An 11,045-nucleotide genomic window follows, 5' to 3' on the forward strand; every position below is an offset into this window, starting at 1 on the left:
CTGGGGGGACAGGGGCATTGGGGGTGTGTGGGGGGGTGTCTGATTGAGCCTCCATGGTGAGGGAGGGGCAGGGGCAGGTGCCGCCCTGGGAGGGGGCTTGTCTGGGAGGGGGGCGTCCCACTGCTGTACACACCCCCAGGGGAGGCATGGTAGGCAGCTCTGGTTGGGCAGCCCCAGCCCCACTACCTCTCACCACGGGAGCCTCAATCTGCACCCCCCTCCCCGACCCCAACAAACTTACCAGCCAGACACAGCTCTCCAAGCTGCCCAGCTGCATATTGGCAACCAGATCAGTATCAGCAGATATGGTTTGTTAATAATTGGCATGAGCCCAAAAAATCTTTATTGGTGCACCCCTAGTAGGCCAAAAGTTGCTTGACTTTAAAGGAAGTTCTGTGTGGATCAGCCCTTTGTTTGTAAAGTAGCAGCTTTCTCAGAAGCTAGTAGAGCAGATCAAAACTCTCAATTTGTTTTATCAAGAAGTTTCAAAACTGCTTTTCAGACCAGTAGAGTGGGACTGGGCGGGTCCTACTGCACAACTACTGCCATGTCCTGAAATAGCAGAAGTGAAAGCCTTTAAGACAGAACTTTTTTCCCCAAACAACCTGTTTTGTAAATGCCAGCCTGACTTTTTGGGGGAAATGCTAGTAGTGACCCAGCTAATGACATTCTCCTGAACCTCCTTTGTGCAACAGTGCTGTTTAATGACAGTGTTGTGATCAGCTGGAGCTGCCGTGGCTCATGCTCTGCATTTCACAACAGTGGAGCCTCCTATCTGCTATAAGGTTCACTTGAGCCTCCTTCCTCACCACTGGAAACCCAGAGAGAAGGGAACCGAACTCCCGAGAGTCAGACTTGTTGCTTATTGCAGGTGCTCATTGCTTAGTACTATATATGGCTTAAAGCATAGTTCTGAACTCAGTGCAGAGAGGCAGGGTTTATTCTACTAAGCTGAGGAGGAATCTGAGTACCTCCAGTGCTTGACTTCTTCCTGGGCAGCATCCAGACCCCTCCACACAATCAAACATCCTGCTGTTTGCAGAGCCAGTGCAGCGTTTGCTTTTCGTTTCCTCCTGTTGTGGACTTGGCACACCTCGGTATCTGTGAAGCGGTTACTGGAAACTCTGTACTCATTCAGTCCTTTGCCATGTGTTTAGGTGACAGCTGGAGTTCTGAGCCTGACTTGAGAAAACAGGAGGTCGGCTAAATGAGGCCTGCGAGAGAGGCTACTTTGTTCTTTCCTAGTTCTTCATTATTGTTTCCAAGACTGGGCTAGAAAGAATTTTTAGCTTCCTTCACTTTCCTATATTGGTAGAATCCTTTGTTTAAAAGGAACAGTATACAAGTGGGGAAGTAGGATGGCCTTCTAGAAAGCGTAACCAGATGGGTAGGCATTCACACCCACCCTTGATAGAAAGACTAGCACTAGCTCTGGCACTACTGTGCACATGGCTGTCCTGTCTTGCAGGCCACACAGACTTCTGGCATGTGAAGTGGGTCTTGTTACTGTTTAGGAAGTTATGTACTAATTCATCAGCATTTCTAAGCAATGCATTTACATCTCATTGCAGCCGCCTGGACAAAGGTTTGGCCATGCTGGTCCGGGAGCGGAAGACGGACTTGGTTATAATTGAAGGGATGGGCCGTGCTATCCACACAAATTATTACGCAGCTCTGAAGTGCGAAAGCCTCAAACTCGCTGTCATCAAAAACTCCTGGCTGGCTGAGCGGCTGGGTGGGAAGATCTTCAGTGTCATTTTTAAGTATGAAGTGCCACGTGAGTGATGGGGTCCAGCGGACTGAATCCACAGCAGCAGCAGGAACGGACTTGCACTAGTTTTACTTTAATTGTAAAGAATGTATTTTTATTACAACAGGGAAAATGAGTTCACATGAAATTCCATATTTATATTGTGCTTTTGTGACTTAAAGCAACAATATGATTCATTATATAAAATATACACCCCAAATATATATGTATATCACTCATTGTTTATTTTGGTAAGTGTTTATTTTAATGCTGCAGTATTTGTGATGAAAAGACTTTATTTTTTGTTCTGTGAGACATTCATATAGAAATATATTTAAATGTCAATGAAATCTTTTTTATACATCTCTGCCTGCCATGCCAGCAGTGACTTGGCACATACCAAATAGAGTTTTTAAAGTGCTGAAAGCGTTTGACTTTGCATTTTAATATTTGAATTCCTGAAATGTTTCTCGCCCACTTTTTGAGCTCTCCCCAGTCTGGTCAGATGGAGCAAGTTGCCTTCTAACCTGGTGAATACTGCTGAATGAATATAGGGACCAAAAATAACTGATCCAATATCCAGTGAGGGTGGCAGATGGGTAAATATCAGGATCACTAACTTGCTGTAGCAGTTAGGCAATTCCTACTTTCCCCACATTTACAGCTGGATTTTTCTCTTCTTCCCAGAGTGATCAGGAAACCACAGTTTCAGAATGAAAGCACAGTTGGTCAGTTTGTAAGTAATTAACTTTTATTTCGTTTCAACTGATTCACATCCTCTGTCACTAACAAAAATGCTTGAAGCAGAATAGCTACCATTACACTGGTGGCAGACTTGTATAGTTTGGTTTTAAAGGCAGGTGCTATTCTGCTTTTAGCTCTACTACAAATTGCCCACGTGTGAGTTCTCTGATTTTCATTTTGGCCTTAGCACGTTGCTTCAGTCTTTGGGGGGCAAACAGGAAGTCTTAACAGTTGCTCCTTCCCATGGACAGGGTGCATAATTGCACAGGAAATGCCAATAAACCAAAAGGGGAATATGAATCATTAACCCTCCTCCTCACTATTGTCAGCAGAAAGATGGAGATCACCCCTCACTTTAATTTCATTAGTTCGAGGGTGAAATAGAGAATGCATGCAAAGCAGCTTATGTATTTAGCTGAAAATATCTAGGCTAATAATTGGCATTATGCACTTACTGAAATGAGATCCCAGCACCTCAGAATATCCCTTATTGTCTGAAATAAGTGTTAGTTACCTGGTGCAAAAATACTGTCTTGGTGCTAAAGACATCTGTGTATAATAGAAGGCCCTCAAGCTACAGAGAGGAGTGTTTTAAAATGTTAATGAAAGTGACTGTGCTGCTCTAACCCTTCCCAGACTAAATCCAAGTACAGCTAGTAAATTATAAAGCTTCACACTCAATATTGTGATGCACATGAGGCTGAGAACCAAGAAGATTGGCCAAGTCCTCATTTTCAGCTTGTCTGGTCTGCTAAAAGGCAGCCAAAACATTGGGAATCCAAGTAGTAGGTAGGTAGGTAGGGAAATCTATTAACCTTCCATCTTATAAGATACATTAGTGAACAAGTGACTCTTAAAATGGGCAGAGTGATTTCAGAACTAGATTATCTGAATATGCCCACACTGCAGTCAGGTCACAACCATGAAAACTCAGTGATACAGGCTTCAGCGTTCTGTGTATATACCCACAATCCCCAGTGGGTTTGGACAGCTCAATCACAAGTCCACAGCATACAAGCTGGTGTTGAGGTTTCTTTGTGCTGCTGTCTCCCACGCCACATCCCTCACTCCCCGTCTGAAAGGACCATGCCAGCATGTGAACCATGTGCATTGTCTGCGATCCTGAACCTGCCATTTTACAGAGGTTACCAGATAGCCATGAGATCTTAAAGTCTTTCAAACATCATTGCTTAGGTTGGATTTAATACTCTAGCTTCTGGAGCCTAGTTGCAGTCCACTTAGCCATTTAATTCTCTGTATCCAGTTCTTCCATCATTGTAGACACTGACCATTGCTATTTATTATAGGAAAATTATGCTCTAGGCTTATAGATGTAAGGCCATTACAGAAAGCTCATTCAGAGAACTGGCTAGTATTGAATATATAGAGCAGGAAAGAAATAAACTGACCCCGCTCCCTAGTGCTTCTTAGGGTTTAATCTTCTCTGGGTTCTCCCGGTTCTGCCTTGCTTCTTCTCTTATTCTGAACCGTTGACTTATTTCCTCTGTGAAAATGGAGCAGCATGATCTCTGAAAAATATGAAAGCAAGAGAAGGGGTAGTTGTTCCACATGGCACTGAACAAGTCTGTTTTAGATGCAAGGTGGGCTGGGGAGCAGCAGGCTCGGTTCCAAGCCCAAACTGCAGGAGCTGTTCTGCATTTTATGTACACGGTCCTTGACTTATCACCATATTTTTTTAGACTCTGCCAGTATTTTAGCACAAGCTGACCACCAAAAGTAGGAAAAAAATGGGAGCGCTGAGAAGACTGTCCCTTTATGCCAGCATAAGCAGGGTGATCCCACTAAAATTAGCACTGATTTGAGTTCATCCCCCCTGCACACGCAGCCTACTGGAAGGCACATTGATACTAGCTACAGGAAGAACCATTTATTTTTCACTTCCTCCAGTTGATTCCCTATCTGAATTCATAACCCGCTTCCATTGCCACACAAAACAGACAGTGGAAATTTGTAGCAGATCACTTTCACTGGGAAATAAACAGCAGAAGACTACTTCCTGGAATAAAAATCCCACTTTTGTGCTAAGATCCTTAGTAAAAAAGGAAAGGCAGGAGGCAATGTGTTGCCAAATCAAATATTTCCGACCAGGAGAAGCCACTGACTCCTGTCCATCTGGCATTTCTTTTGGCTGTAACAATGAGCAACCTGTACGTGGGTGATCTAAGTCCACTGCATGAGAATGAGACGGTGAGGTTTCACTGTGTTACTTACCTTCTTCTGCTCAGCTGTACTTCTACTCTTGTTTGACAGCTCTACCACTGCCACAATCACTCCTAACATGAGGCCAACAGCAAGAACCAGGAACAGCCCACCCAAGGCTTGGGGACCCAGGGGGCTCCATCTGTCTTGTCCTGTGTGGAGGCAGCTGGTTTCCCACCACTTATTACGTAGGTAGTCAAGATCACCCGATTCACTCAGCTTCAGGATAGCAATGGACAGCTTCCTGGCCAGTGGAGATCCTGGGGGTGGCAGGGAGAAACAAAGTGAATAATCATAGGACTCCAGCATAGATTAACTTAAGCAGTCTACAAAGAACCCACTAACAAACTGGATGATCATATGACTGCTGTCCAGCTGAGCAACTTTCAGACCACTCTGAAAGAGGCTGCAGCAAGCTAAAATAATGTTAAACCTTGTTATTTTAAAATGGCCCCACTGCAAACAGGGCATGACTTCAAACTGAGGAATAAGCTACCTGTTGACTTCTTATACAGCCACCCCATCCTCCTGCCAGTGGCCCTAACATAATAACTAGAATGACACAGAGAAAGGCAGTACCAGAAATACAGTCAGAGCGCAACCTCAGCACCTGTCAGCACGAGAGTGCCACAAAGCATTTCCAGGAGATGGCGGCAGTCCTCACACCGTTGATCTTTAATCCTCTCAATGCCCCAGCAACGAGCTGTGCTGTGATCATGGAAGGATTTAACCAACGGCCCGTTACTGGCAGGGGCCTCTTTACCTTGACTGGCACGAAGAGCACGGATCAGAAAAAAAATGCTCTTGGGAAGCTGCAGCTGTTGGCGGAAGGACTGTCGATGCTGCAGCAAGTCACTGCATTGCCTTCTTGTTAATCTTAAAACAGCAATGAGGCGTATGTTATTCTGAGAGGACCTGAACTATTGCGGTCACTGTCCCATTTCCTGTGCGCTGTGGAAGAGCCCTGACAGAAAATGAGCACCTCTAACTCTTGCTGCGAAGAGCTGAACAAAAGCAGAGGTGGAAACTCCGTTGCAGACACAGCCTCACCCTTTGCAGTGGCAATGCCGTAGCCTCGTGCTCCAATGACTTCAGGGGCCTTGACCAAATTGCAGTGCCTGGCTACCATGAGGTCTTGAGAGACTGATTCCCCTATGAAGGCATAATTCGATTCCACTGCACGTTGAATAGCTTCCTGGGAGTTTTTGACTAAAACATAATCTCTTCTCTTGTCTACGTATTCATAGACCATCTGGTGGATGGGGTTCTTGGAGTTCTGCAACACGACAGGAGAAATATCAGGCATAAAACTCAGACCTGAAAAGCTGCAGTGCTTTAGAGTAATAATGTGCAGCAAGTGCAGAAGTACTGCATGGAGAAGACTGTTTAAACCTTCTCCCTCTGAGCTCCTGTCCTGAAAGTGAGAATGCCATGCTTGCTTAGCAAGTCATCCTGGCTCTCAAGCGGTGGCAATGGTTTCATGTAAAACAAAGTGTCTGGGCAGATCGGGGATTTGTAACTTGTGACAATTAAACACCAGCCAACATCTGAGAAGGAATGAAGTTTCCTAGCTCAGTCCTTATCTTCGAGGTGCTCCGTGACCTGAGCCCTGGGTTTCTAAGAAATCGCCTACAGCTCTAAGACAAAGCCTGGGTCCTGTGGTGTAGCATTACCCTGCAATAAGGATAAAAACTTGTGTGTGGGAAATGGGACTTCCTTGGGGGCTGGCCTGCAATCAACAGAATAAGGAGCGTTAAAACCCTCCCCATCTTCCACTCCAGCCTCCTCTAACAAACATGTAGTGGAAAAGGTAGTTAGCCTCACTATTCTGAAGTCAAACAGGCAGTAACATGGCTATTCTAAACCCCACCAGACCAAGACATCCCCCACTACACACGTCTTCCACAGAGAAGATGGGAAAGAACAAATGCCACAAGAAATGCTAGCAATATTGTATAACGCACTACTAGGAGATGCTCAGAAACCACATGACGAGAGTGGTATAAGGACCCATATAGGACAGAGAAGCTGAAGGAGTTAGTCGCAGTGTTAGACTCTGCACATCAGCTCAACCCCATGTTCTTGGGGCATCACCTAGATGATCCGCACCTTGAAGAAATGAAATGTGGAGGAACCATCTAGCATCCCATACTGGATCTCTCTCTGTTTCACGAGGTCTTCAAACGTCTGGATCGGGAGCTGATCATTCCCAGAGGTGAGCAGAGCGGTGAAACTGGCCACGTAGGCAGCCAGCAAAGCGATCGTGAACGCCCACCAGACAGCAGTAATGATGCGCACAGAGAGTGCCTTGGGCTGGTGGGCTGCCCCTGCGGGGATCAGAGACCCTCAGCGGAAGGACAATGCAAGTGTTTGATTTGCGCAAAGGGGGGCTGAGGGCCATAAGCTAATCAGACCCTGGGCCCAATTTTAAAGCGCACACAATTTGCCTGACAAATGGCCCCTGCACATCCCAGCACAGCAACCTCAGCTAGCACATGAGCACTGCACAGTGGCACAGCTGTGCCGAGCTGTCAGCATAGCAGAAAAGGCAGCCAAGGTGAGTGTCAGCTGCCACAATATCATCATCATCACATGGGTTGTTTCTACCTCAAGGTCTCTTAAAGCCACCCCACATTAAAGCAAGCTTCCTGCATGCTCCAGCCCAGAGATGTATAGCCAATGCCCTTGTAATGGGAAGATCCTTGGGGAGAGGGGAGCTCTGAGCATGGCTAGGCTCCCTGGCTTCAATATACGTCTAATTGCACAAGATGGTCCATAAAATACAATGGGCTGGGCAATAAACAGCCAAGCCCCTGGCAGACACAGGTCACACCAATAGTTCCTCTTGCAGCTGTTAGTTACATCGTACCTTGCAGGGTAAGAGCCCCTGCTCCAAACCAGAGGCTGTTCAGGCAGGTGAAGCGATTCTCCTCGTTCCCAGGCTCATTCCACTCGCAGGGGCTCAGTCTGCAAGAAGAAACCCAACGTATCAGCGGTGCATTTCTCGTCCCAGGACCAGTGGGCAGGAAAGCCCAATTTGGCTAGAACCCGTGTCGTCTCATGGGTGGGGAGAGCAGCTGGTGGGAGAAAGTGCCAAAGAGAAGCATTTGTACCTGGCCGCGAGGAACAGGCAGAGGCAGGTCAGCAGGTAAGCGATAAGCAGGCCAGTCCACGCCTCCTTGCTGAAAGGAGCCAGGAACTGGAAGAGCGAAGTGCCCCGGGAGGCCGAGTCCCTCCGGAGCATGATCCCAATGCCAGTCTGCAGGAACGGTGTAGAGAAGGATACCACCTCCTCCCTCGCTGCTGTGATGGTTAAGGGAGCCACCGCCAGGTCGGCTTCCTACAGGATGTGACAAGGGGACACATATCCACTACCTGGCATACCAAACGGCTCAGGACATGAGTTGTACACATCTCACTTCCCCATGGACACGTGTCCAGAGACAAAACCCATCTCTGTCCCACTGGGCACTGAGCAGCCTTCTGCTTCGGCCCCAAGGGGCAGAGACCATCCCTGCATCTACCCATCACACCAAAGTCCCAATGTGCAGATACTACGGTAATTCAGAGAGTGAACGCCTTCCCCCATTTAACACTGCCCCCCACCCCAGAGCGAAAGCCGGGATTAGAAAAGCCGTCTGCCGTCATGTTCAGGGCAGCACAGAGGTACTCACACCTGGTCACCAGGTGGCAGCACAGGCCAGCACAAAGCACCCACTCCAACTGCTTAACCTGTTAGTGCAATAAACTACTTAGGCTGACCCAGGGAGGCTGGCTCTCACTTGCCCCCCAGACATTACCCCAAGGATGCTGCCCCTTCCCAGGCTGTCTCCTTCCTGCCTTTCCCCTGCTCTTCATCCCTTTTCAGAGAAACGCACCAAATACTAAAACTCACAGAAATAGGAGCACAGCACTAATGCAGCAAATGCAACAGGTAGGCTGACATTTTTAAAAGTCATTCCCCTCCCTTGGGCCTTGGTCCCCCCAGCAGTGAAATGGGACTTGATACCATGGATCCTTTCTCCAGTGCTGTGAGGTAGGGAGAAGTGTGAGGCACCTGCTATCAGGGCTGTGCTAAGTGGGCTGGGCCGTGGCTCCCTGGGACTCTCAGGAGGATGAAGACGGCGCCATAGGATGCTGTCACACTTGGCGGAGTTTTAAATGACTAATCTGCTAACAGAGAGGTTTGCTCACCAGAGTTGGCATCTCTCACCTGTCTCACAACCTCACCGATCATCCCTGTCCAGTTCCCGCCCGGTGACACAGCCCCATAGCGCCTGTCTTTCACAATCTTCACCGTGTAGTTAAAATGCAGCATCTTGGAGACGGCCTCCAGCAGGTCCATGCAGAATCCCTCCAGCTCTGTGCCTCGCGCCATCGCATAGGGGTCTTCCTGCAGGCAAGGGGAAAGGCTAGACGCCAGGCGGATCCCCAGCCTCTCACACCATTAAGTCCATCCCTGTTTCCCAGCCTCCTAGCACAGTGCATGCCCCTGGATGTTGTCTGGTGTTTTTGCCTGTCTGAGCCCCAAGAAATGCTCCCATGCAGGTGCAAGGCCTGGGAGTTTAGCAGTGTTGCTTCTAGGGCCAAGAGATCTCTTGGAGATTGTGGAGGCCTCTCCTGACTGCCAAGAGATGCTGGCAGACACTCCTAACTGCAGTTTGAAACGTTTACTGACCCCTATATGGGACCCCTGTCCTTCCCAAGTGCTGCCCAGTTTGGATCTATGGTCTTTTAGTTGCTCTTCATACAGTCTGTTCCTTCCTTTTAACCCTTTGCCACTGATGTGCTACCCATGCACGGTCACTGCTGGCTTCCACTGTGGGACATGAGCTGGCATGATAAACACAGCTGAAGTTTGAGCAATCCAGCTGGGGAAACAGGCCTGCTGTCAGCATGCAGCAGGTTTTCAAGGAGCATCCACTCTGCCCCCCTTTCTGAACTATCCTATATGTATCCTACCAGCTGTCATAACCCTCACACTACCAAAGAAATACCAAAGACTTGGACCTTGGCCTGTCTGGGGAGTGACCTGCAAATACCATAGACACACAGGGCACCAGCTGTGGTGAGCAAGGGTGAATGCAAGTGCATGGGTGGTACTAGGGGTGTCGTGCATGAAGCCCCCACCATTGCCATTAACACAAGGGTTAGTCTTACCAGGATTGTCGTGACTGTCAGAGTCAGAGGCCTTTTATCTTCTGCCTGGCCTGAGCCCTGCAATTCAAAGCACGCAGGGTCAGTGGGAAGTGGTCATTCACATGAATGCCATCAAGGTAGCCAGTCTGGGGTGCAGGCACGGCCCGCATGCCACCTTCTGCTCGCATACCAATGTCTGCTGCTTCCTCATGCTGGGGTTCATGCACAAGCCTTCTTTGCCCTTTCATAATGGAGGGCAGCAGCTGGAGCACTGGATTAGGAGGCAGGACCCTCAGTCTGTTCCTGACTCATAGAGCACCCTGGTGCAACTTATTTCCCTGTTCTCTGCCTGAGCTTCCCCAGCTGCAAAACGCTGCCTTCCCTCCCTGGGAAATCACTCAGAGCCCAACTGGCAAAAGTATCATGGCTCTGCCTGCTATGTTTGCAAACACTGTTTGTTCCCCCTGCTTTCAGCCAGCAGCAGGGCAGGGTGTCCAGTGCCCCAGTCCCAGAACAGATGTGGATACAGAGGCACTGAGAGGTGCCAAGGCCAACTGAGGGCTCAGCAGCTCCGCCCCCCCAGGGAACGTGGCCTGGAGACGGGAGGAGCACGGTCAGAGTGGCCTAGCCGAGCAATACGGGCCCATTGCTGCCATCTGCCCAGGGTTAGACATTCGCACCTTAGGAGCATGTATTGAATGGTCTGAGCATTGCATACCTGCCTCCACGCAGGAGCCAAGGGTCTTACCCCATCAGCACACAACATGCCTGGAGATGCTCTTGTGCTGCTCTTGGTCTGCGTCGAGCCATGGGACCAAGCTACTACAGGAGGCAGGTGCTGAGCTCTTTGCAGAATCTGGTTTTCACCACCAATATGTGCAAAATATTATGAACTCAGCCAGACGTCAGCCCCATGGCACTGTGAGTTCATAAGCCAAATTCACCTCGCCACCAAGGCACTCACCTCAGCAAGTGGATGTATTTAAATCAGCAGGTCCTGATGATCTCCACCCCAGAGTGCTGAGGGAATTAGCAGAGGTCGCTGCAGGACCCCCAGCATGGCTTTACGAGCACTCGCGGTGCTCTGGCATTGTCCCAGAGGACTGGAAAAGGGCCAATGTGGGTCTCATTTTCAAAAAAGGCAGGAAGGAGGACCTGGGAAACTATAGGCCAGTCAGTCTTACCTCGATCC

The 11,045-nt window shown here is 48.7% G+C and overlaps 2 protein-coding genes across 3 annotated transcripts in view; one reads left to right on the plus strand and one right to left on the minus strand.

Moving 5' to 3' along the window:
* Positions 1–3,050, plus strand: part of PANK4 (pantothenate kinase 4) — a 43,234-nt gene extending 40,184 nt beyond the window's left edge. Inside the window, exon 19 of the mRNA XM_019511672.1 lies at positions 1,572–3,050. Within this exon, the coding sequence (XP_019367217.1) occupies positions 1,572–1,785 (214 nt within the window). The 3' untranslated portion in view covers positions 1,786–3,050. The remainder of the gene's footprint in view (positions 1–1,571) is intronic.
* The window catches only part of LOC109293637 (probable glutamate receptor), a 34,071-nt gene continuing 25,509 nt past the window's right edge, over positions 2,484–11,045 (minus strand). For both annotated transcript variants that reach the window (XM_019511673.1, XM_019511674.1), the window contains exons 4-11: positions 9,875–9,931; positions 8,928–9,107; positions 7,828–8,054; positions 7,584–7,681; positions 6,824–7,041; positions 5,765–5,990; positions 4,727–4,974; positions 2,484–4,023 (exon numbers count right to left, since the gene is read on the minus strand). In XM_019511673.1, the coding sequence (XP_019367218.1) occupies positions 3,922–4,023; positions 4,727–4,974; positions 5,765–5,990; positions 6,824–7,041; positions 7,584–7,681; positions 7,828–8,054; positions 8,928–9,107; positions 9,875–9,931 (1,356 nt within the window). In that variant the 3' untranslated portion in view covers positions 2,484–3,921. The remainder of the gene's footprint in view (positions 4,024–4,726; positions 4,975–5,764; positions 5,991–6,823; positions 7,042–7,583; positions 7,682–7,827; positions 8,055–8,927; positions 9,108–9,874; positions 9,932–11,045) is intronic.

Source organism: Gavialis gangeticus, unplaced genomic scaffold (genome assembly GCF_001723915.1).
Source record: "Gavialis gangeticus isolate Ggan-Ray unplaced genomic scaffold, GavGan_comp1, whole genome shotgun sequence".
NCBI classification, from domain to species: domain Eukaryota; kingdom Metazoa; phylum Chordata; order Crocodylia; family Gavialidae; genus Gavialis; species Gavialis gangeticus.